General features: G+C 34.0%; 1 protein-coding gene across 4 annotated transcripts in view; it reads left to right on the top strand.

The window, feature by feature from the left end:
• MYO3A (myosin IIIA) overlaps positions 1 to 27,693 on the top strand; it is a 186,539-nt gene that overhangs the window by 12,516 nt on the left and 146,330 nt on the right. For 3 of the 4 annotated variants that reach the window (XM_039877584.1, XM_039877586.1, XM_039877582.1), the window contains exons 2-5: positions 9,619 to 9,803; positions 12,245 to 12,379; positions 25,831 to 25,935; positions 26,505 to 26,604. In XM_039877584.1, the coding sequence (XP_039733518.1) occupies positions 9,636 to 9,803; positions 12,245 to 12,379; positions 25,831 to 25,935; positions 26,505 to 26,604 (508 nt within the window). In that variant the 5' untranslated portion in view covers positions 9,619 to 9,635. Of the gene's footprint in view, positions 1 to 9,117; positions 9,164 to 9,618; positions 9,804 to 12,244; positions 12,380 to 25,830; positions 25,936 to 26,504; positions 26,605 to 27,693 lie in introns of those variants that run through there. The other variant, XM_039877585.1, reaches the window with a different exon arrangement.

Consider the following 27,693-nt stretch of genomic DNA (forward strand, 5'->3'; position numbering starts at 1 on the left):
TTTCTATCTAATCAGAGTCTTCCAGTATTATGTGGAATAGAAGTGGTGAAAGCAGGCATTCTTGACTAATTCAGTCTTTTACCACTGAGTATAATGTTATCTGTGGTGTTTTATTATATGGCTCTATTAGTTTCAGGTAGTTTCCTTCTATTCTTAGTTTGAGTGTTTGGCTGTTGTTTTTGTTTCTTTCATTCTTGAAAGGGTGTTTCTGCATCAATTTAAATGATTATGTGTTTTTCTCTTTATGTTGTTAATGTGGTATATTACATTGATTGATTAATTTTTAGATATTGAACCATTATTGCTGTGCAGGAATAAATCTTGCTTGGTCATTGTATATGATCTTTTTAATATGCTGTTGCATTCGGTGTGCTGGTACATTTTTTTTTTTTGAGGATTTTTATATCAATGTTTATAAGGATATTGGTCTGCAGTTTTCGCATAGTATCTTTGACTGGCCTTGGGATCAGAGTAATGCTGGCCTCATTGAATGAATTAAAAAGTGTTCCCTCTTCTTAAATATTTCAGAAGAGTTTGAGAAGCATTGGTGTTAATTCTTTAAATGTTTGGTAGCTTCACTGGTGAAGGTATCTGGTCCTGGGCTTCTTGTATTGTTGTTAAGAGGTTTTTGATTACTAATTCAGTTTCCTTACTAGTTATAGCTTTATTCAGATTTTTTTATTTCTTTATGTTTCAGTCTTGGTAGATTGCATGTTTCTAGGAATTTGTCCATTTCATCTAGTTTATATGTTAGCATGTAATTGTTCATAGTATTCTCTTAAAATTATTTTATTTCTGTTAAGTCAGTAATAATGTCGCCTCTTTCATTTCTGGTTTTAGTAATTTCTACCTTCTCCCTTCTTTTTTACTCACTCTACCTAAAGGTTTGTCAGTTTTGTTTATCTCTTTGAAGAACCAATTTTTGGTTTTGTTGATTTTCTCTACTGTTTTTCTGTTCTCTATTTTATTTATTTCTGCTCTAATCTTAATTATATCACTTCTTTTACTACCTTTTGATTTAATTTTTTCCTGTTATTTTAATTCTAGTTAAGGTGTAAGGTTAGGTTGATGGCTTGAGATTTTTCTTCCTTTTTAACATACACTTTAATAGCTATCACTTTGCCTCTAAGCACTGCTTTTGCTATATCCCATTAATGTTACTATATTGTACTTTCATTTTCATTTGTTTTAAGATATTTTCTAATTTTCCTTATAATTTCTTATATGACTCATTGGTTGTTTAACAATGTATTGTTTAATTTCCACATATTTATGGATTCTCAATTTTTCTTGGGCTGTTGATTTCTAGTTTCATTCCACTTTTATTGGAAACGATACTTTGTAAGTTTCCAGTCTTTTAAAAATGTATTAAGACTTCTTTTATGGCCTAATATATGGTCTATCAAGGAGAATGTTTTGTTTATACTTGAGAAAAATGTGTGTTCTGCTCCTGTTGGGTGGAGTATTCTGTATATATCTATTAGATCGAATTACTCAACAGTGTTATTCAAGTCCTGTATTTCCTTATTGATCTGTCTCATTGTTCTGTTCATTATTGGAAAGGGGATATCGAAGTCTCCTACTACTATTGCAGAGCTGTCTATTCTTCCCTTTAATTCTGTCAATGTTGGCTTCATGTATTTTAGAACTATGATGTACTGTGCATATATTTGTTATAGATCGTGCATATATTTGGTGAATTGATCCTTTATCATTATATAATGTCTAGTATCCTTTTATTTCAACCTAAAGAACTCTCTTTATCGGTTCATGTAGGACAGATCTAGCAGTAATGAACTCCCTCAGCTTTTGTTTATTTGGGAATGTGTTAATTTTTCCCTCATTTTTTGCAGGACATTTTTTTCAGATTCTGACTTTTTAAAAAAAATTTATTCATTTTAATTAGTTTCAAGTATACAGTGCATTGGTTAGACATCTATATAGTTCATAAAATGATCCCCCCAATTGCTCGCTCCCTCCCCTGACCCTCCACCTAGCCAACATATTAATGCTAACTCCATTCCCTATGCCATGCTCCCCATCCCTGTGACCATCCATCAGCTACTAATTTGTACTTCTTTAACCTTTCACCCCATTCTCCCAGCCCTCAACTCCCTCTCCCCTCTGTCTGTCACCAAATTGTCCACTATATTTGTGAGTCTGTTTTTGATTAGTTTGTTCTTTTTATTCCTTAGATTCCACATATAAGTGAAATCATATAGTGTTTATCTTTCTCTGTCTGACTTAAATACCTTCTAGGTCCATCAAAGCAATATCTTTTTCCATCTCCTTCCTTTTAGTCTGTGTGTGTCTTTTAATTTGAAGTGAGTCTCTTGTAGGCAGCATGTAGGGGTCTTGTTTTCTTATCCATTCCTTCAGTTGGAGCACTTAATTCTTTTCCATTTGAGGTACTTACTGATAGGAATGTAGTTGTTACCATTTTTTATTCCTGTTTTTGATACATGTTTTTTCTTCTTAAAGAAGTCCCTCCAACATTTCCTGTAATACTGGCTTGGTGGTGAAGAATTCCTTTAACTTATTTTTGTCTGGGAAGCTCTTTATCTGTCCTTCAACTCTAAATGATAGCTTTGCTGGATAGATTATTCTTGGTTGTAGATCCTAGGTTTTCATCATGTTGAATATTTTGTGCCAAGCCCTTCTGTCCTGCATAGTTTCTTTTGAAAAATCAGCTGCCAGTCTTATAGGTGTTCCCTTGTAGGTAACTAGATACCTATGACTTTTCTCTTGCTGCTTTTAAGATTTTTTTCTTTGTATCTAACCTTTGGCATTTTAATTATGATGTGTCTTGGTGTGGGCCTCTTTGGATCCTGGTTTTTGGAAGTTCTCTGAGCTTCCTGGGGTTGTATGTCCATTTCCTTCACCAGGTTAGGGAAGTTTTCCATCATTATTTCTTCAAATAGCTGTTCAACATCTTGTTTTCCTTCATGTATGCCAATCAGATGGATATTTTAACCTTTAATAGTGTCTCATATGCTCCTTAAATTATTTTTATAGTCTTAGCATCTTTTTTCTTGCCATTCTGGTTGAGTGTCCTTAGCTTTCCTGTCCTCTAGATAGGCCATTCGATCCTCTTCTTTATTCACTTTGTTTATTTCTTTGTTTATTCCATTTAATATACTTCTCATCTCAGATAATGTGTTCTATATTTCAGACTGGTTCCTTTTTATAATTTCCATTTTCATTTTTATGTTTTTTATCTCTTTATTGAAATTCTCACTGAATTTATCTACACTTCCCAAAAGTTCATTGAGCATCTTTATAACTAGTGTTTTGAACTCTGTATCTGTTAGAGTTCTTGACTCCATTATTTCTGGATCTCTGTTCTGTTCTTTCATGTGGTTTCTGCTTCTTTGTCTTCCCATTTTGGCTGCCTTTCTGTGTCTGTTTCTATGTACTAAGCAAAGCTCCTAAGTCTCCCAGTCTTACTAGAGTAGTAGGATTTGTGTACTAGGTGTCCAGTGGCACAGTCCTGAGAGGGGTTCAGCTGCAGGCCAAATTTAGCCCAAGCCTCTGCCCCTCTGGGCCCACTTGTTGAGATTCAGCAAGCAATCCACAAATGCTGTGCTTATAGTTGCCTCAAAAGGCCACACTAGAAACTGAGGCCAGCTGCCTCCAGTGTGAGTCTAGGTGCTGCTTATCAAGGAGCACCTGACTTGCTGAGGATACACCTGAATGTGGCTTGGGTGGGGCTGAGAGTTGGGGAAGGCGGAGTTTCAGGGAATCCTCTGGATGGAGTGATGTCTATTATCCAATTTGATGACGAGTCAGCTATGGAGGTCATATGTCTGCGCACTGGGAGGGGAGAGGGCTCAACAAGGAACAATGGAAACTGCCAGCACTTCTGTACTGAGGGAATCTCACCTGAGCCCTCATTCCCACAGTGTCTCCCTGTAAGTTCCTGGTGCCCCCTGCATGCAGCCGAATTGACACTGATGCTCAGGGCGAGCAGGTCTGTCACTGCGAAAATCCGCTCACGGAAGCCTTAAGAGACATCTGCCACTGCCGCTTAAGACCTGGCAGCCTCGCATCCTCACCCCGTCCTACCTTCTGCCATTGCAGGGTGATTTCTTGGACTTCTCCCTAGTTGTATAGCTTGTTCATCTAGATCCCAGGTGATTTTTCCTTGCTATTTGCTCCTCGTTTCCACGACAACTTTGATTTGGTCGCCAGAGGGATGACCAGAGCCTCTATCATCTACGCCATTTTTTTTCCTCCTGAAGGACTTTTTTTTGAATGAAGCCTGATATAAAATTCAGGTGACAATTTTTCCCCCCGCACATTAAGTATTATCACATTGCCTCCTGGCTTACAAGATTTCTGCTGAGAAATCTTATTGAGGATCTCGTACAAATGACGTCACTTTTTTCTTGTTACATTCGACATTCTTTCTTTGTCTTTGTCTTTTGACAGCTTTCTTTTGTAATGCTTCTATTGGTCTTCCTGATGGTATCCCCAAATTCCCTTGGTCTCCATTAATTTTTCTTCATTCTTTCTTCTTTTTGCTCCTCAGTCTGGATAATTTCGAGTGACTTATCTTCAAGGTTGCTGATTTTCTTCTTCCTATCCAAGTCTGCTATTGAACCCCTCTAGGGAACCTCTCAATTCATTTATTTTATTTTTTATATCCAGAGTTTCTGTTTGGTTCTTTATCATTTCTGTTTCTTTGTGGATACTCTCAGTTTCTTCTCTATCTCTATTCTCTGGGGAAAAAATTGCATAAAATGGCATTATTTCTTAAATATTTGTTAGGATTCATTGGTAAAGCCATCTGAAAAAAACTTATTAACTGTTCTATTCATTTATCCAATATTCAACAAATACTTATAGAGAATCTTCTCTGTGCCAGTCTTTATATTATATCAGTGAACAACCTGGATAAAAATTTCAATCCTCATAGAACATATGTTCTGATAGTGTAGAAGAACAATAAATGAAACATATTAAGTAGGATGTGATGTGGTGTTTTAGGAGGTAATAAGTGTTATGAAAATAGACCAGAGTTGGGAAGCAGGATGAGGTGGAGGAGGGCAGCAGTGAGATTTTAAATAGGATGGTCAGGATAGGACTTATTGAGAAAGTGATGGCTAATGTAAGACTTGAAAGAAATGAGGAAGTAGATTATGTGAATATCTGGAGAAAGGGCATTCCAGGCAGAAGAAAGAGACAGCCCAATGGGAGATCATCTCTGCTATGTTTTAGAATGAACATGAAGGCAGTTTGGTTATTTTATTAAAGAAGAATTAAGTGCAGGTTTACAAAAGCAGTCAGGATAATTGTTGAGATGCATATGAAGATCCTGAAGAAAAAAAAATAAGATACTTTTTCATTCTATTATGGTCTTTTTTCTACTGTGAAAAAAAACAACAGTCGAATATATAATAAAAATTAAAAAGACGATTCTTCATTTTTTTCACACATTTTAATTAATTAATTTTTTTATGGTGACATTGATTAACGAAATCCAATAAGTTTCAGCTGTATACTATAACAGTAAGGCATATATACATTTTCACTGTGTGTTCACCTCCTGTAGTTAAATTTCTTTTCTGTCACCCCATGTTTGCCCCATTTACCCTGTCTGCCTCCCCCTTCCCCACCTCCTACCCTCTGGTAACCACTAATCTATAGTCCATGTCCATGAGTCTCTGTTTGTCCTGTTCATTTGTTGCTTTTAGATTTATATCCCACATATAAGTGATATCATGTGATTTTCAACTTTTTCTGTCTGGCTTATTTTGCTAAGCATGATTATCTCAAGGTCCATCTATGTTGTTGCAAATGGCAGTATTTCATCTCTTCTTATGGCTGAGTAATATTCCATTGTATATATGTACCATAGCTTCTTTATCCAATCATCTATCATAGGACACTTCGGCCATTTCCATGTCCTGGCCACTGTGAATAATGCTGCTATGAATATCAGTGTGCAAATATCTTTTTGTATATGAGTTTTCAAGTCTTTAGGGTAAATACCCAGTAGAGGAATTGCTGGATCATATGGTAGATCAATTTTTAGGTTTTTGAGGAACCTCCATACTGTTTACCATACTGGCTGTACCAATTTGAAGTCCCACCAGCAGTGTATGAGGGTTCCTTTTTGATTCTTCATTTTTTAAATGTAGCTTTATAAATACTTTTTCAGAATTATGGTAAATACATATATCAAAGTGCAGTAAAAATATATGTCAAAAATAATTCTTTAGTTGACATGATTACATAATTAAGAACTTAATTACATGTTTTAGTTTTATGAGCTAGAGACCTATTTTTTATTCTACGAGTTCTAAAGGACTATAAAAAATGCGAGTATTTATTGCTATGCAGAATATAATTTACTGTAGTCATTAAATAATTAGTTGTTTACTACCATGACAGTTTATTTTATTCTTAAAGAATAAACAACTCAGTGGTGGGAAAAGTATAATTTAGGAGTTGGAAGACTTCCTCCTGTTTTAATTCTTGAAATTCTTTAATATTTGATTTTGAGGAAGTCATTTTACGCTTTATTTTACCAAGTTGATAGGAGTTTTGTTTGTTTTTAATGAGATTTGACCAAGTGTATTCTGTTTCCAAATTGCCCGTGCTTTTGCCATTCTGCGATTATTATTTTATGATGTTTTATAATGTAATTGCAAAGTACTGCTATCAATATTCGTGTGATTGAGAACTGCTTGTATTTTAGACAAACTCCTGCTCATGGTTAATATCCATCTCTGATCCTGCTTATTTTCTTTATCTTTTCATGATCACTACAGAATTAATCGCTTCTTCACTTGGGCTACTATTGCACTTTATGTATATTTCTATCATCTATCACTTTTCTTACTATATTATAGTTTCATATTTATTTATCTCTCCATGAGTTGTCAATCTTTGTGTCCTCAAAATTCTAAAATACTTTGCACACTATTGGTGTTCAATCATTTTTCAATTGAATTTTTATGCCTGTATATTTAAATACCAATAATTAATTCCTGATAGTTAATATAGCAGAAATTAAAAACTGTGTTCAATAATATTACTGCTTGAAGGCAGTATTCCATATAATGAATGTTTCTCGTGGTTGGAAACTCCTATTTGAGGCATTTAACAAGATTTAAGTTGGTCTTTTGATCTAGCTTTTATATTATACGGGTGGCATAAATACCTATTTCCATGACTCAGATGTAAGGAGTAGTTATCACTGATTATGAAATCACTAAAGTGATTATTACTGATTGCCACCTACTTGTTCCTTTGCATTTCAGATCAAAGACACAAATTTCATAAAGATTAAGTGTTCTAAAAACTATTCATAAGTTTGTTTTTATGTAGTGATGTCATTTTTAGTAGGCATTCATAGCCATTTACCTGATGATGTGCCCTTACAAATAATGAATCAGAATATGATCTTGATTTTGTTTCAATTTTCTAATTCCTTTCAGCTCTTTCTAATGTTTCTCTCTCTTTAAAAAAAAACTTTTGGGAGCCTTTTGAGCCATGCTTCTCCTGCTCAGGCTGCTTCCACTTCTGGAAGTGTAACTTCCTTTCTAATAAAGCTTTTCTACTGTGAAAAAAATCATAATAAAATAAAATAAAAAATAAAAAATAAAATAAAATAAAAACTTTTTGGAAGAACCATAATGATTCATTTATTCAACAGCTATACATTTAACATCTACTAAGAGCCAGGTAGAGAGTTAGGCATTATTAGATCTTGTCTGCTATCAAGGTCTCTGCTGTCGTAATAAATAAATAAATATTTGCCCATTTAGCCAGCATTTACTGATTGCCTATCACGTGCTTGGCATTGTTCTGGGAATTGTGGATATAGTAGTAAAAATAGCGCAATCTCTATTTTTTGTAGCTTACATTCTAATGGAGGAATAATAGCACGTCGGAAGGGCTCACTTTACATAGGGTGGTCAGGAGAGGCCTTTTCTAAGAAAGTGGTGTTTGAGCTGAGATCTGAAAGCTGAGAAGGAACCGAAGAGAAAGAATAACTGGGACCAGAGAGCAGTGACTGATGACGGGAATGAACTCATTCTGTTTGATGCACGTTAGTTTGTAGTTTCCGAGATGTGAAGATTAAGAAATGAATAATTGCTTCCATTTTTTTCAATTAATTATTAAGCGAAGGCATCAATTGGGAAGTTTTGTGGGAGAGAGTGAACAACAAAGAGGGAACAATTTGAGGAGAGAAAACATTGAGGAGAGAGATCATCATGAAATAGTCACCGCAGAGAGAAGGGAATATACAAACCAAGGAAGTGCAGTTTTTTGAGGGTCTAATTGTAGGTTTTTTATCCTGAATTTAAAATGAAACTAGTCAACATGGCTGTGTAGTTTTCTCCAGATATAGACACAGGGGAGAAGAAGATTATTCTTTAACCAGAGTTAGTTCCCCCCAGCCACAGGAGATTATAGTAAAGAAAGAGAGGAACAAGTGTTGAGGGTGTTTGCAAGACAGTCACAGTAATCCAAGCTGTAGAATTTATGCTGGGAAAGAAGAAAATGAAGAGGGAATGAAGAATGCAGAAGGTTGATTAAGAAAGTAAATAATCGTGGGTTGGTGTGTGGATGAGGTTGAAAGATGTGGTCAGACGAGTGAATTTCATGGGCTAGATTAAAGTACTGGGAGTTCTTTCCACTCTTTTTTTTCCTTTTGTAATTTCATACGAATGGTTGATTATAATATATAATATAGAGAAAATGTGGAAGGTTAAGAGCACTACTCAGGAGTCAGAAAGCTGTGCTCTTATCTCAAGTTATATATAAAATCTCCTTTCTAAAGTCACTTGACCTAATTGGCCATATTCCTAATTATTTCAGACCTGTGCCAGGTGCTGGGCATATAGTATTATCAGATAAAGGTAGGCACAGGATGCTAATGGTGTAAAGAGGTGGGTCATGCAACCCAAATAAGATGGAGCGTGGTCACATTTCGAGGAAGTGACATTCAAGCTAAGATCTGACAGATAAGTAGGAGTTAGAATTTAGCAAAGGAAGCATGGGTGGAGGTGGGAGGGAATAGTGAGTAGTAAGATCCCTAATCAAGAAAAAAAAGACCTGAAGGATCCCAAGTGGCTAGGTGTTAGTGTATGAGAGAAGTGTGGAGACACAAAGCTGGGAAATTAAGCAACAGCCATATTTTAAGTACATGGTAGGTATGTTAAAGAGATTTCATCCTAAAAGCAATTGGGATTTATGTAGAGAAACTATATAAGACATGATCACTTTAAAGTGTGGGATTTGCTTTGATGAAGAAGTTGAATTTTATCATCTGTAAGGTTCATTCTAAAATTCTTTCATACTTGCGTATAAAGCAGTAAATCAAAGTAATTTAAATATGTACCTCTTATTTTAATCTGAAAAGAATTAATAGTAATTAATATAGGACTACGTTAAACATAGAAATAAAGCCCTGCTTACAAAGCATTATTAAACTCATATTAATCTGTTTGCAAAAAGAATTAAAGTTTTCTATGACTGAGTACATTTAGCTACTGATGTATATTTTGCATCGTATCAGTGAAAAATATTAATTTCCCATGAGTTTGTGTGCTATTTAATATCCCCAATCAAATACAGATGAAACTCTGTACTTTTTCTTTCCAGTGATTTAAACTTTTGAGATGCTTCCATTAATTGGAAAAACAATCATCTTTGATAACTTCCCTGATCCTTCTGATACATGGGAAATCACCGAAACAATTGGCAAGGGAACTTATGGGAAAGTATTTAAAGTTTTGAATAAGAAAAATGGCCAAAAGGCAGCAGTCAAAATTCTGGATCCAATTCACGTAAGTCACCTTGTTTTTATCATGTAATTAACTTTGTTTTTATCTGTATTAAAAAGTCAAAAAGTCTGTAAGTACCTATTTTGATTTATATGTCATTATGTCAGTTATAATGAAAGAAAAAGTCTACTTATTACATTTTCTTTGTTTATATACTTAGCATATTAGAGCCCAATAAATACTTGATAAATGAATAAATATATAATACAAATAAATACATAAATAAATACAGCTCACAACAACTCAACAGTCGATTTCATATTGTTTTAGATTTCAAAAAATTGCAAGACAGACTCATGGCTCTAGAAGTAATTGTAAAATGTCATCTGGATCAAATCTTTTCTTTCTGCATTTATTTAGGCTTCAGGCAGAATTTCTCTTAAGCCCAATCAGAAATGTCTTTTTTTAATTAGATTTTGTTCAGAAAAGGCAAATTGATTTTAGGTTTGCTTAAATTAAACGCTTTCAAAGTAGAAATGGTGTTCATTGATAATCGGGGTGAGGTTCAGTCGTGATAAGGGAACCCGCTTGGCCTTTTGTTTGCCTTGAAGAGCGTGAGGAGATTGATGAGATTCTGATTTCTGGGAATGAGAGCTGGCCGTTTTGGAGCGTTTTCAGCGGCTGGGAGATAATGTAGCCCTTCCACAGCATGTGGATGAGCCAGAATGAGCTCAGTGATCACATAATCCCCAAACTCCTATTGAGAGCAACTTCTCTAGTTACTCTACTTTCGTGCGTGTGATGGGAGCGTGGCACAATGCAACGTGATTTTGTGGGGAGGACATCAGGGTCCTTATCCTCGTCACAGCTCTTTCACTGACAAACTGGAGGACACTGCAAAAGGTCTCTGGGCTTCTGTTTGTTCATCTTAGGGTCGCTCTTTCCTTTTTGAGAGCTTATTTCTACTAAACCCGTGATAACTCCAGTGTTTCATACTATTTTGAGTAAAGGAGAAATAAATTAGATAATGATGAAAAATAATGAGAAGCTGTATACTCAGTCTTAACTGACGCTGAATGTCTTCGTATTCCCTTATTGGAAAGTTCTAAACATTTAAATTGAGGAAAGAGAGACACAAGTAAACTGTACCAGAGTGACTATACCTCTCTCCTCCATTCTTTGAAAATTAGGGTTTGGGGTTCATGGTGGCAAGAGAAAGTCTTCCAAACTGATCCCAATGTATGATTCCATAATCAGTGTCTCTCTCCCATTCCCCTACTTCTTAGTGGAGAAGAATAAATGGATTATGAACACATGTAGCCACTATTCTTTCATAATATACTCAAGTTTGGTATACTATTAACTTTTTAAATCATGCTTTGTTGTATTGCTTTAATGGAGCATATTGATTTCACTGCTACAGTATGAAATTTGTTCTTTTGCTGCTTTTATTCTTGTCATAGTACATATATGGTTCTCTAAGAATTATTTACTCTTCATTCATCATGTCACAAGTCAAATAAAAAAGATTTATAACCAAGAGATTATAATCTAAATAAAATAAATTTAAATGCATTTAAGCATTTTACAGGGTGGCTTTTTTTTTTAACGGTCTCACTATTACAGATTTTAAACTAGTAATTTTCTCTCTAAGAAAGGGATGAAATGAGCAGGATTAGAAGGTAAGTAGGTAGTAGACTTGCCGTGTAGTCTTGGATCTTACCAATTAGATCATCAGTTCTGTGATTCTAACTTCTCTGGGCTTTAGTTTCTTCTTCTCAAATTAAATCTCTGGTCTGAAATTCTTTCCAGCTCTGTGATTCCATGATTCAGTCTTAAAACAATGGGGATATTAAATGTTACTGTAAAAACAATATTAGAAGTCTTTCTCTTATTTATTACTTTTGAGTTGTTTCATGTATATGTGGTTTTCTAGAAACATGACTAAGTGGCTATCTTGGATTTTTATTGACAGGATGGCAACCAGATCTCCTTCTGGTGAACAGCCCCTTAGCTAAGGGTTATATGTTATCTTATATCGTTTAACTGTATTTAACTTTTTTGAAAGGTAGGAATTTACTAGTTTTTGATAGCTTCTAAATGTCCTGTATTTCAAAGAAACAAAATGAACCAGCTAAAAGTTTTTATTTCAAGTCAATGCTTTTGTTATCGAAACAAAGTTAACACTACAAAAAAAAGGAAAATCATCTGCAGTAGTTCTCCAAATATGTTTCTTTCTAATTACATACAAAAATAGCCTTTTATTTATCTCTTTCTAATTTGATGTAATTAACATAATTGAAGATGTATTTGAATACCAAGAAAATCCCAATCTCTCCTTTTAAACAGTGTAATGAGAAATTTCGGTACATAGTACTGAGCACAATAAAAACCATATGACCTTGCTTCAACAAAATTAAATTCTCTATTGGTAGTCTGTATTATGTTTCTGACATTATTCGTGTGTTTCTCACAGTTCTCTTCCTCTGACTTTTTGAAACTAGGATATTGATGAAGAGATTGAAGCGGAGTATAATATTTTAAAAGCACTTTCTGATCACCCTAATGTGGTCAGATTCTATGGGATGTACTTCAAGAAGGATAAAAAAAATGGAGATAAACTCTGGTTGGTTCTTGAGGTAAGTGTTTCAACATTGTTCTATGAGTAGAAATTTGCAATGTGGACTTGGAATGACAACATTTATGTGACATCGATCCCATAAAGCGGTTCTACTGCATTCCTGACTGGTCATGTCCTCAGTAGAATGTTGTTCCCAGTTCTGGCCTCCTTATCTTAAGACACTTTGGAAATTAAAGAAAAGACACAAAGGTTATTAAAGATTGAAAAGAAACATCTCCACAATTAAAGACTAAAGAAACCAGGATTATTTTCCTTCCAGAAGAACAAGCTTAAAAGGGATTTCATTATAACGTTTATTTATTCATGTGTATTTTGTTTAACACGTGACTGAGGCTCTGTGCCAGGTGCTGGGCTAGAAGAGAAAATTAATGTAAATGAGGCTTCATTAGACAAAAATGGTAAACTGTGGTTTGTTTTTTTTTCCTGTCCTCATTGAATACTAATGACATAAATTACAGAACCAGGTATTTAAATTTATGGGAGAAAAAACCTCAGTAGAAATGGTGTTGAACACTTAATAAATTGCCAAAAGAAAGCTGTAGGTTCTTTCTTTTCAAGCCCTGAGAGGTGGTTTAGACAATTCTCTCTAATGCAGGAGCACTGGAAGGCGCCCTGCTAAAGTGACTGCCAGTCCAAGAAAAATGTGGTTTTTCTCATTTTCTTTGCATATTATTATTCAAAGGAGGTAATCATTAATTCTAATAAAATTTTTAGGAATTTTTAAAAGTTGTTGTTATCAGGGTTAGTAAAACCTTTATTAGACCACTGTATCTACACATATTTATTGTGTTTGTTGTGATTTTATTAGCATGAGATTATTTTAGTTCTTTAGGAATGTTCTGTGGGTTTTCCTGCAGTGGCACATTATAAATGATATTGTTTCCTTACTTAGCACTATATTTTTATATTATGGTTTTAAATGAGTCTAGAGATAATGGATGAACATTGTAGAAAATACTTCAAACTATAAAAAGAACCATTCTTAATATTTAACATATATCCATTTTTTGTATGTTTAAATGATTGACAATATTATATATGAAATTATCCTGTTTTTAACTTAATATAATATCAGATAGACTTAATCATTTTTATCTTTTTCAAAATAAATACCTTCACTTGGTTGAAAAAAAGCATGTATAACCAAAAGACCTGTAACGTAGAGCAATGATAACCCAGTTTAGTGGTGACCCCTTCACCTGAGCAAGTCTGTGCTTTCGATGTGTTGATTGCCATACCTGGAAATGTGTGCCTGAGCATCTCTTCTCTTTTATTTAGTAATTCATACTATGAATTCTGACGAAGTTATTATTTGCACTTCTGGAACCCCGTGCCCTCCTACTCCATTCTGGAGGTCTGCCATGTATCTGACCTCTAATATTTCTCTGCTGTTCACCTGGGTAGAATCCACTATTTCCTTGATCCCTTGGCCTCCTCTTTCCAAGTTTACTTCTGTTTTACACATCACGTACTGAGTGGTATGCGCCTTACTCTTCATTATCCACCGCACTGATGTCATCACATCTTGAGCCCCTTCAGTTCAGTTTCTCTGGGCATCACAACCACCATTCTCTTGCCTCATCGTGTGTGTGTGTGAGCAGTGCTTAGGCAGGTTTCTGGGAGCTGAGAATTAGAATATGGGATAAATGGGGTGTCAAGTCTTTTGATTAGAGATTTCCAAAGGATTTCTTTTTCTCTGTCTCTCTCCTCTCAACTCCTCCATTTTTACAGTTACCCAGCCCTGTCTGAGCCAATCTGCTCACCTAACACTTTAGTTTGCAACTTCCTCTGCATTGCCAAATCAGTTACCACTCCGTCATCTACTTTCCATATTGAAAAATTTTGTCAAAATCTCTTGTCTACTGCTCTTCCTTTTTCTGTTCTCTTCTTTCTTGTAATTTGTACTTTTTATTCCTTTACTAGCATTTTAATGGAGATTCATGAGGGAGAGGAAATAAATTTTTAATAAATAAATGTTTAATCTGCCACAATTAATCGAACCACAGAGCCTTTCAGAATTGTAAAATAGTATTTTCAAGAACCTTTTCAAAATCTGAAACTGTGTATTATTTTATAGAAGTGCAAAAATTTTTAAATAACCAGTTGTTTTTATAGAAATAGGCAAATTATGATTTCAGAATTATTTTGTTTTTCAATTAAGTTTTACATAGCTTTATATTTTTAATTAAATCACACATTAAAACAAGCAAAACCTTTTCTCATCTAAACTTAATTACTAAAGTAATAGAACATAAACTATGAATTTAAACCATTTCAACTTAAATTGATGGATAATTTTAAATTTACTTCATGTTCGTGTTTGTATATTTGAGATGTAACGCTGTGCAAATTCTTAATGCCATCTTGAATAAAATTTCTTATTTTTATCTTTCAAAGCACTTTCAATAATTGCATCTTTACTTTTTTCCATGTAGAATCATTGGCAGATTCTCATTTGAAAGGAGATTTGGGTATTTTGCCTAATATAGGGCTAAATGGACAAGGACACAAGGTGTAAATCTCTGCTCAGAGTTTAAAAATACTAAATGAGATCAATCATTGTCTTTAATGACAATCAAATCTCTGTTCTAATTATGTTGTCACTTCTCAGTATTATCACTTGGAATTAGGTGAGAGTCAGAGACTCCTAACCATAGTTAAATGTTCCTTCGAGAGAGCAGAAAAAAATTGATTTAAATGGTTTTGGAACATCCAGTACAAGTGAAGCAACTTCCTGATATAATGAACCAATACAAACTTAACAACTTCTTTGAGCTTTGTTCTTATATTTTATTAACCGGCAGAGGTATTGGAAATATCCCTAAATAGCTTGAGAAAAAATAAGAAATGGTAGTTTATTAAAATGCTGTTTCAGACAGCTGATCTATCTGAACTTACAGAGTAGGGAAAAAGATGTAAAGAAAGCAAGAAGTTGGCCAACTGTATATAAGATAATTGATTTGCATATGTAAATCAGACTAATTACATATACACATAAGTGTCTAGATGTGCAATTACCTGATTTATAAACATGAATTGTTCAGGAGCTGCTTTAGAAGCACTTTCAGAAAATTGGCTTGTGGAATCAATACTTTATTCTACAAAATGACTGCTAATTATACCTTTTATCATAATAAAGCCCAAATGAATTATTTTGCATGAGGATACCAAGAGAGTGACCAAAGGGAGGCTGTGGTGTTACCCAGTCGTAGTAACTAACGCTTGGCTTCTAATGTGAATCTATGCAAAGAAAGTGTGTCTGGAGGGGCTGAGTGATCAGTGATGCCCTTCATTATCAGCCTGGCAGGTGGGGAGCACTATACCTACTTAGACAAACTCCTGCTCCAGTGACTTTTCACCGTGAAAAATTATTTTATTTATATTTCGGTTTAGATGGAAATCCTAAGAATAATGTTTACTCAGATCTTGCTGGGCGATCTGTTTTCTCTATTATTTAGTTGTGATTTTTGAATGATTTCATTCACTTTGATACACTTTTTCAATTTCTTATATTTTTCCTTCATTTTGTTATACTATAAATTTCTGAGCATAAATAATATCCAAGGCTCTGCTTGGGAATTCTTTCTTTCTAACTTTTCTATATGTTTATTTTCAGAATATAAATGTTACCCAGATTTAGTAAAAGAGAACTAATTGTCAGTCCCCTGAAGTTCCAGGAATGCACTTGTAAGAAAACTACCTAATAATAAAAAGAAATAGAATATTTTCTGCTGTGGGATCTAGTTTTTCTTTTTTTATGGTAGGTCTGTGGAGATTTTTATTGTCACTTAACATTTTAGGTTTTCCTAATGATAGAAGCATCAAGGGAGAAATAAAATTTTTTACTTCTTCCTCATTTTAAAATACCATACTTATATTAATTTCTGCCTATTGCTACCACATCTCTTGACTGACCTGCTTAGTAGAACCCCCCTTATCCATGAGGTATATGTTCCAAGACCCCCAGCCTAAAACCGTGACTGGTAATGAACTCTATATATAATATGTTTTTTCCTACACATACATACATACATATGATAAAGTTTAATTTATAAATTAGGCATAGTAAGACATTAACAAAAATAATAATAAAATAGAACTGTATGTAGCAATATGCTGTAATAAAAGTTATGTGAATGTGGTCTCTCCTTCTCTCTCTCTCAAAATATCTTTTTGTACTTACGTAAAGCATGGATAAGCTGGACAGAGGGATGCTTCATGTTCCGGCTAGAGGAGTGAGACAGTAAGAGACTTCATCACACTACTCAGAATAGTGTGCAATTTAAAACTCAGGAATTGTTTCTTTCTGGAATTTTCCATTTAATATCTTCAGACCGTGGCTGACCACGGCTAACTGAAATCATGGGAAATGAAATCGCCATTAAGGGGGACTCCTATACCTCTTTTGGTTTTGTGCTTTAACTCCTAATGTCTACTGTTGAGGGTCCGAGGCAAGGATGGAGGGGAATATGGGAAGGCGGGAGTTGGTTAGGTTTCTGCATATGCTTATCGCTGAACCAGGAGACTAAAAACAGAGTCAAAATTGAGTTAAATATCTGTTATTAAGCATTTACTACTCGTGAACACAAAGGGAAAAACTGAGACTTAACTGCACTTTTCCCCTTCTTGACTGGATGAACAGCTATATTTTAATTCTTAAGGAATCCAGTCTTCTCTCTCAGGGGCTATTTGCATAGTGCACTCAGCCGTATTGGAGCCAAAATTCAGTTAGGACATCTTTCTGTTAAAAGATCCTTTCCCTCATAACCCAGTCTAGGTATAATTGCTCCTTTCATGGTGGTGCTACAGATGGCATTCTGTCATTTATCTGAATTGGTCCTGATTTGTTCATTCTTAATAGTGACATACCTTTCTCTCATTGCTTTTCCAATTATAGCAAATTTTCTCTTTGAAATTATATCCCTTTCAAGAGATCAAAGACTGGAAATTACAGGTGGTATTTGGAAGCACGAAAATTCAGTAAATAGTCATAAAGTCTCTCAAGTACACATTTTAGGTAATTGTGGTTTACGTAGACAAGTACTACTTTTATATGTCATGCATTAATGGTTATTCTGTTTTTTTTTCTACTCACATCTAGTGCTCCTGTCATAAGGAAAAGAAACAGGATGATAGAAAATGAACCAGTGGTTTCTATTTGTTGAGCTATTAACCCTTTCATGTTACTGCCCTGGAGATAACATGTACACAGAAGATAACATGTTCACAGAAGGCTTGTGTATGTGGGAGGGGTCAGGGGAAGCAGGGCAGGAGAGGGAAGCTTCTGAGTTGCTCTAATAGCACGCATTGTTCCTTCCTGCCTTTAGCTGTGCACAATTGCTGTGGAGAGGCAGACTGACAGGATGACTGCTTTCCTGTTCTTAGGGCTGGAACAACCACTCCCAGCTCTTATATTAAAGGCTGTTATTTGGTGTACTTGCAGTAGAACAGCCAATTACCTAGAGTCATTTCATTTTATTTTTTGTTTAAAGGGCTAGATAGAAAAACAGTCTAAATGTATTTCCTAATCCAGGAAGTATATAAATAATGTACATAAGGCTTGTATGTCTTTCTTCCCTAATTGTAATTCAGTGTTTGCAAAAACATTTGCTTTCTGAATAAGTGCAAGTTTATGGCATTACTTCAGGGGAAAAATATGAGATGCCTTGAGATGTTTTGCCATTTGGTAAATTGATATATTCTTAACATACATATTAAAGTATTTCTTGCTGTTATTTTCTTTTTTAAATCATAGATTAGATTTTTGTCATAGATTTTTGTCATAGATTCCTTATTACTACATTACTAATGTTTGATAGTTTTTTCCCAAGAATTGTGAAGCATTTTAGGGTAAGGGAATTGTTTTATATCTTGATTTACTGGTAACACGATTGTATACAATTACCAAACTACATCAAACTGCATACTTAAATGGGCCGATTATATTATATGTCAATAATACCTTAAAAATACTGCTTCTAGTTTACGTATTAGAAAAGTATTGTGAAAATTTTACCTATTTTGAAACTACATATTAGCAAACATCTATTAGATGATGGTGCCAGTTTTAATTAATATCTTACCAGTATTTTATTGGAATGCAGAATTTGGCACATTAATATATTTTATTGAATGAAGTCAAGCAAGTCACACCTTGAAGAAGTACCTTGCATACCATGTAAAAAGATGGCCTTCTGTCATTTTGTGTGTGTGTGTGTGTGTGTGTATACATACATAAGTGTACAGAACTTGAGATCGTCTATGTAGTCATTTATTTATTCTATAGATATTGACTCTTACTTGGCCCAGGCATTTTGATAGGTCTTGGGCATTCAGTAGAGAATAAGACCAACTCTGTCATCATGTAGCTTACAGTCTAATGGTGGAGAAAAACAATTTGAAACTAAATAAACATGTGCTGGTGAGGATGTGGAGAAAAGGGAGCCCTTGTGCACGGTTGGTAGGACTGCAAATTAGTGTAGCCATTATAGAAAACAGTATGGAGAATCCTCAAAAAACTAAAAATAGATTTACCACATGTCTCAGCGATTCCACTTTGGGTATTTATCCTAAGAAAATAAAAAGATATATGCATCCCATATTCATTGCAGCATTATTTACGATAGCCAAGATATGGAGGCAACCTAGGTGCCCATTAATAGATGAATGGATAAAAAAGATGTGGTGTGTATATATGTACATGTATATATACACACACACAATGGACTATTACACAGCGATAAAAAGAATGAAATCTTGCCGTTAGTGACAACATGGATGGACCTAGAGGGTACTATGCTAAGTGAGATAAATCGGACAAAGACAAACACCATTTGGTTTCATTCATATGTAGAATCTAAAAAACAAACATACAAACAAACAAATGAACAAACAGAACAAAATAAAAACAGACTCATAGATACCGAGACCAAAGGGATGGTTGCCAGAGGGGAGTGTGTGGAAAAAAGTGAAGGGGAATCTAATCAATATCATGATAAATTTGCACAGTGACAGATGATTATTAGAATTAGTGTAAGGTATAAAAATGTCACTCTAATTTTTTGCCTTTAGATGCCAATAAAGTCAAAGCAAATTAAACCCAACGTGAGTTGGAAAAAATAATAAAGATAAAAACCAATTAAATAGAAAATGAACAAAAACAATAGAGAAAATGAAAGCAAAAGTTGGTTCTTTGAAAAATTCAATGATAAGTTTTATAATCTCTAAACAGATATAGAAAATATGATAAAATAGAAATTACTAATATTATGCATCAAATAGGGAAAATCACAGTTGAATCTACAACTATTAATGATATAATGAAATACATGAAGAAATTTATATTAATAAAGTTGGCGTTTTAGTGTCTTGTGTCTTTCTTGAAAGACACAAACTTTACAAAACTGATATGAGAAGAAATAAAAAACATAAATAGCTTTATATTAATAAAAGAAACTTACTTTATAATTAACACCCTTCCCACAAAATACCAGGCCGAGTGGCTTCATCAGTGAATTCTATCAAATACTTATACTAACTTAATTTCAGAGACATCTAAAATTATTATTCCTGTATAAATCTATTCTATCTTTCTCCTTTATGTGCTTTGTTGTTATTCATATTTCATGAATAAATGATGCAATACATATTTATAATTACTGTATACAATTTTGTATACTTTGAAAAAGCTGAGAGGAGAGCAAGCATATAATTATTGAGTTTCTTATAATAACTTTCTTATTTAACATTTCTAGTTCTTTTCATTTATCCTTATGAATTTCAGTTACCATTGGATATCATTATTTCAATATAGCCTAGCTCCAATCTATTTCTTTTGTGCTGTTATTTTCAAATATTTTGCATTTCTGTATACTGGAGGCCCAACAAGCAATTATGTACATGTTGTTTTATACAATTGTTTTTTAAATCAGTTAATAAAAATATGCATTGATATTATCTTTTATAATCAAACAATTACTTCTACTGGTACTCTTTATTTTCTCATTTGGATTCAAAGCACATTCTGTGATCACTTGCTTTCATCCTGAAATACTTCCTTTATTATTTCTTATAAGGTGGGTCTGGTAGCAACAAATTCTCTTAGTTTTGTTTATCTAAAAATGTATTTCTTCTTCATTTTTGAAAGATAGTTTTGCTGTATGTAAGATTCTTATGGTGAGTTTTTTTTTCTTTGGCAATTTGAATATGTCATTCTTCTTTTTGGCCTCTATTGCTTCCGATGAGAAGTCAGCAGTTAATCTTATTAAGATTCTCTTGTATATGACAATTCATTTTTCTTCTGCTACTTTCAATATTTTCTTTTTACCTTAGCCTTTAGACATTTTTATTTATGTGACTGGCTGTGAATCTCTTCGTGTTTGTCCTCCTTGAGTTAATTGAGCTGCTCAGATATATAGATTTATATTTTCATTAAATTTTGGAAGTTTCAGCTATTATTTCTTCAAAGGTTTATTTCTTCTCTGCATTCTCTTTCCTGTATTCTGATACTCCTATTACATATGTGTTGGTATGCATACATCTCTCTTCGACTCTTCATATAATGAAGATATTCTTTCTTTTCTCTTCTCATATTTCATAATATCTATCTAGCTTCAAGTTTGTGGACTCTCTTCTGCCAGTTCAAATCTACTATGGAGTTCTTCCAGTGAATTTTTCATTTACATTATTCTACTTTTCAACTCCAGAATTTTCATTTGGTTCTTTTTTATGAATCCTATCTTTTTATCGATATTCTTTATTTGATGAGACAATGTTATCATACCTTTCCTCATTTCTTATCTAGGAGAGTAAATGTGCAAGAAGAGCCTAGCCATTTGAGGAAGATAATGAAAAATAACTTCTTTTACCTGATAAACCAATTCTAAAGCTACAGAATTTAGAACAATTTGACACCAGACAAGAACAGATAGACCAGAGAAAGGGAATAATTGTAAGGCCCCAGTATTCACTGGAATTTAGTAAATACCAATGGTGACATCTCATATGGTAGCAGACTATCTGTTTGCAATAAAATAAATATTGCACAGGTCAAAAAAACTTTAAATGAATTAAAGACCAAAATATATCAAAACAGAGAAAATCATAAAAACATGAAAACATTTTTATTAGCTTAGAGAAAAGCATTTTTTCTGAGTATGACCAAAAAAGAAAAAACAATGAACATTAAGGAAAAAGTTGATAAATTTGAATTTACTCTTTCTTCCTTGCAAAGGTATATTGTTTTATCATACAAGATACTATAACCAAAGTGAATATATCAGGACAACCTGGATAAAACTGTTGTTAGCATATGAGGGCAGATTCTGTCCTGTCTTTAAAACCTTTTCTTTTTTCCCTTCCAACTTGATGTTATTGGCTGTCTGTGAAATTCTACAGTAACTATTGCTCATAGTTATTTTATCCACTAATTATAATTTGAGACAACATACAACCTAGATAATTGTTTTTTAATCTCTACTTCAGGGTTTTCTCAGCCTTGGCATTGTTGACCTTTGGGCCTGGATGATTTTTTGTTGGCAGATTGTCCAGTGCCATGTTGGATATTTAGCAACACCCATGACCTCTAGCTGTCAGCAGCAGCTCCCTAGTCCTGACAATCAAAAATATCTCCAAACATTGCCAAGTGTCCCCTTGGGGCAAAATTATCCCCGTTTGAAAACTATTGTTGTGACTGTATTGACTGTATTTTTAAGCCTTTTGAGTACAGAAGCTGTCCTAGTCATCTTTGATTCATTTTAGTGCTTATCCAAGTGCTTTACATGTAGTAACAATTCAGTAAGTATTTGTCCAATGTAAAGGAATAAATAAATAATGATTCTTCTAAAAATATTTTCTTAACCAAAAATACTATTACAGTGAAAATTTATGTATATCAAGAATATTTTCTGTGTTAGTACCTCACTGTGTTAAAGTATACTGGATATAAAATGCAACCATAAGTAGAATAATTCAGATAGTTACCGAGAAGACACTATGGGGGGGTCTGTTATAACGTAAATTCATTTTGTATGCTTATTTATTATTATTTTAAGATCTTTTTGCACAGTCTTGATTTCGAAAGCTAGATTTAAAAAAAAATAATAGACTTTATTTTAAACAGTTTTAAATTTGCAGAAAAATTGAACAGAAAGTACAGAGCATTGCCATTGAATCCCCTCCCCCTCCCCAGTTTTCCCTATTACTAACATCTTGCATAAGTGTGGCACATTTGTTGTATTGATGACCAATAACAATACATCATTATCACCCAAAGTCCATGATTAACGTTAGAATATACTCATGGTGTTCTACATTTTATAGATTTTAACAAATATGTAATGATCTGTATTCACCATTAAAGTATCATAGACATGTTTCACTGCCCTAAAACTCCTCTATGTTCTATCTAGTCATCCCTCTTTTCTTTTTCCCTGGACCCCTATTAATGATTGATCTTTTACTATCTCCATAGTTTTTCTAGAATATCATAGAGTTGGAATCATACAGTATGTAGCTTTTCCAGATTGCCTTCTTCACTTAATAATATATACTTAAGGGTCTCCTATTCTTAGCAACGAGATTTTAAACTCAATCCAGAGTTTCTTGGACATTTTCGACGAATACGAAAGTATACTGTAACAGTTTTGGACATTTACATGCAATCCATACCTCACAGCATGTACAAAAATTAACTCGAAATGGATTATCAACCTCCCTATATGTAAAACTTAAAACTGTAAACTTCCTGAAGAACATATAAAAGAAAAATTTTGTGACCTTGGATTAGGCAAATATTTCTTTGAAATGGCAGTTGCTTAGAAGGTCAAACATATGACCCATTGGACCCAGCAATTCCCTCTCTTAGGTATTTAACCAAGAGAAATGAAAATTATATTCTCATAAAAACCTATGAATGTTTAGTAGTTTTACTCATAATTGCCCCAAACTAGAAATAACTCAGATGTCTTTCAATTAGTGAATGAATAAACAAACAGTGGTTAATTTATTGAATGGAATACTCAGCACTGAAAAAGGCATACACAGAATTAAAATGGTATTAAAGGAATATGCAACAACATAGCTGAACCTTAGGTTCATTGCGCTAAGTCAAAGAAGCCAGACTTAATGGTCTACACACCTTATGATTCAATTTCTTTGACAAAATCTGTAAAGACAAAGAATTAATTAGTGGTTGCCAGGAACTAGGGTTGGGGCTTCACTATAAAGAGAAGTGAGACGAGATTTTTATGTGATGGATTTGTTTTGTATCTGATTGTGGTAGTGGTTACATGACTAAAACATCTGTCAAAACTCAAGAATTCTATGCTAAATTGAGTGAATTTTGTTAAAGGTAAAATATACTTCAATATACCTTACTTTAAAAAAGTAAAGTGTATATTATAAAGAATTCCATACTCTACATTTTTCTAGATGAAAAGAATAACCATTTTAAGTAAAAATTGATACTAGAAAGTAAAATTGGAACTGCTTAGTTCAAATTGAATGATTGCATTAGTCCTTATATTTCACTTCTTAATTTAATTTTCCACACATTCGTTAAGGTTCCTTTATTCCCCCTGTGACATTCTAGCTGTTTACTGTTGCATTTATATAATAGTCAACCAGAGAAGTTGCAGCTACAGATGGGGTACACTTCGGAGAACTAAGAGAAGACATTTAGTCTCCTTGCAATGATTTTTAGACATTTTAAAACTGGTCCTAGAACTTGTTTATTTTAAATAAGTGCCTTGCAAATTAAAGGAGCTTTTTAAGGAATTCTATAAACTGATTATGCTGAGCCACAGTAAAAGCAGTGTGACACTGTTTTCTGCTGCCAGGACACTCTTCTGTTTATACAGTTAAAGGGTTTCCACTTTCTCGATACAGAAGAAAATGCAGATTTTGGAATGTTAGGGCTCCACGTGCTCCTGTGTAAGCTGAAAGAAAATTTCTTTGCATGTAGAAAACACATCAGTTATGAATGGGGTTGTATCTAAATGTTCATTTGTAAGTTCGTGTTTAGATTTTAAAATACGCTGTGATAAGAACAATATCTTACATGATGGTTAGGGTTAGATGGACCAGCTAGCCCGAAAACCTATCGTGGGATATGAAATATCATGGTTAAGTGTGATCATACAGTGTCGTTGTATTGGGGTTCCATGAAGTATCATAGTTAAGTGTGAAGCTCAACTTTAGTATCAGACTGAGTTCATATCCCAGCTCTGTCAGTACTGTGTGATTTGGGAGCAGTTACTCTACCATTTTGTGCCCCAGTTTCCCAATCTTTAATATGGAGTTGATAATAATCCCTACTTCAGAACATGGTGAGGTATAGAGATAATACTTATAAATGGATTGGAAAAGTACCTGGCACAAAGTATATGCTCAGCACACCTTAGCTATTACTATCTAATTCATAATGTGTGGGACGTGTTCAGGTGTCCAATGAAACCTAATACCATGATAGAAAAAGTTTGTGAGAAAATGTGTTTAGTATTTCAGACTTAGATGCTAGCAATATACTTCTTCTCACCTCCTTTCTCTGCCTCCATTTAGGTTAGTAGAGTTAGGGAAATTGAGACTCTGAGTTCCCAGGAGCTGGTGGGTATGGGTCATGGTGAGGAATGCATGGACAAGAACCCCCAGGGGAGAGGCAGGCTGAAGGCGAAGGCCAATGGATCAGGTTAAGGGATCCAATGTTCATGGGGTCAAAATTTTCTTTATGTCTAGGGCCATTTGCCTAGTTATTGCCAACTGCTAGTGTCAGTTGTTTCTATGTTCTGAAAATTTGCAGCTCCTTTGAGAGTTTTTTGGTGGGATTTCATGTTGCCTAACGTTGGAGAACCCGAATGCGAAGAATTCTCCTACCAGTTCCCCTCCCGCTGGCTTTTCCGTTTACATTCCTATGTTTGGGGGTGGGGAGGGAAAAAGCCAAAGAGCTTAAAACACGTGATATTTAAAAGTTTTTTTAATGTGATGTTTTTAATACTACTTTAACATGCTCTGAAATTTTGCCAGGAAGGAAGCATATTTTAAAGTTAATGCATATATAAAATAGTGTATAGCCACATATTGAAATCATAGAATCTATTGTACTATTAATAAAACTGTCAGAAACCAATAATGTTTTTAAGCCCCAGATCTTATAATTTGGGACTGGTTTGTAGAATCATGATTCTTATTCTTGAATTTAAAAATCAAGCCTAGTGCTTCTCCCAATTCTCTTCTAAAAATTAATTCATGTGAAAACTTTATTCCGATAAGTAATTGTATAGTAGTACAAGTTTATATATTCATTTTATTTATGAAACCAGAAAGAGGATGGGAATAATCATTTGAAGCAAAAAAATTGAACAATTTTAAAAAATGTTTTGGGGAAATCTTTTATAGCAGGTACTTAAAACGTTATATCCATTTTAATATCAATCTTGAAATACTCTTTTATAGCTATGCAATGGAGGATCGGTGACAGATCTTGTGAAAGGATTTCTGAAAAGGGGTAAAAGAATGAATGAGCTCATAATTGCCTATATTTTACATGAAGCACTAATGGTAAGGCAATTTAAATTGTGCATTAATTATGAGGCAGTTCTAGTTTAAAAATATAGATCTTATTTTTAGAAAAATATCACTACATTAGTATTTATTAATGCAAGAGTATATGCAAAATTCAAAATGTTTAGCATAGCTAATTCCTTTTTTCCATTGGAAATCTACCTTCTTTTTGTCAACAGAACCCTGAGTTCTGATCTCATAAATGTATTTCTGAGATTGTGATTATGATGAAGGCAGATATTATGTATTTTTTACTAATAGGTTTTACTTTCCATTATTTAAAATAAGAATATGGAATGTTTTCTTCTATTGCGATCAACCCATTTTAATACAATATTTAATAAGAGCTAAGGATATGCTCTGGTTTTAGGAATTTTTATATAGTTCAAAGTGGAAATGATATACTTTGATCTGACTATTCAATATAAAACATTTAAGAATGTCTGAATGTTAATTTAACATGTGTTCCCTACTGATTTTGCACAAATGCATCCATCTGAAAAATGTTATTGTTTTTTTTGCTTGATGCTTTCTTTAAAAGTCATTATATATTTCCCATCTTCTAGGGTCTGCAGCATTTGCATAACAACAAAACTATCCATCGTGATATAAAAGGAAATAACATTTTGTTGACCACAGAAGGCGGAGTTAAACTAGTAGATTTTGGTAAGTTTTCCTCGAAATGCCCGAGTTTGGGCTGCAAAATGAGTAGTATGATATGACTTGATCATTTCCATCAAGATTTCTTTCTAGGCATTGAAAGTAGAGGGAAAAAAACAATATTTCCTTGAGGTTAAAAAGTGCAGAGTTTTTTTTGTTTTTTTTTTTTAATAGGCAAATGAGAGATTCCCAGAAGAAAGAGTGACTTCTTTTAAGGTTGTGCCCATAACACCATTGTAGCAACATGTGTGGTGATTCTCTAAAGTAGATGGCACCTCAAAGGACTACCCTCAGCCTAAAATCCAATAGCCCTTCTTTGTGATTGCTTTATGAATTGGCATGTGCCAAACCCAGGATTTGAGATATGAGGAGAAACTTTCAAAGGACTCTAGGAAATTTCTTTCCTCTTAAGAAGAAGTCTCAGGGAAAGATGGTGTCTTTCTTTCTGGGAACATTCTGTGTCTTATTGCGATGCCTCGAATCTGCTGCAGCCACCTCATTCTGTCCTGAGGTGTTTTATCCCAAGTGGAAAGCCAATCCTGAGAAAGGCAGAGCTGAGGACGGGAAGAGCGAGGGTCCTTGATGACATAATCAAGCCACTGGATCCACCAACTTTGGAGCCTGCCTTATCTCTGGACTTTTTGTCATATGAGATAATAAATTTCCATATTTACTAATAAGCCGATTTGGAGTTACTGTGTCATAGCCAAGGGCACCCTCGCTGATACCTTTATTCTTCATCTGGGCAGGTATTTACCGGATTTGACAGTGCTCTCTCACCCCTCCTCTCGTTTGATCTCTGCTAAAACCCTCATCCTGTAAGAGTGGGCAACTTTATTCTAGGACATCTCAGTATCAGTCAGTCATTCTTCCTCTTCCCTTCCCCTGTGCTCTGGTGTCTGTATTCAGTATAGTTCTCCAGTTTTGTATTTATCACATAGAATTATAATTATCTTTCTGGTCTTTATAGATAGAAAAATATACTTAGGAAGAGAGAGGCAGGGTCTTCGAGTAGTGGGACTATGTCTTATTAAATTTCGTTGACTTAAGGCTTTGGATATTTGTAGTTCAATAAGTGATCGTTGAATGAATGAA

The sequence above is a fragment of the Pteropus medius genome, unplaced genomic scaffold (genome assembly GCF_902729225.1).
Source record: "Pteropus medius unplaced genomic scaffold, Ma_sr-lr_union100, whole genome shotgun sequence".
Lineage (NCBI taxonomy): Eukaryota > Metazoa > Chordata > Mammalia > Chiroptera > Pteropodidae > Pteropus > Pteropus medius.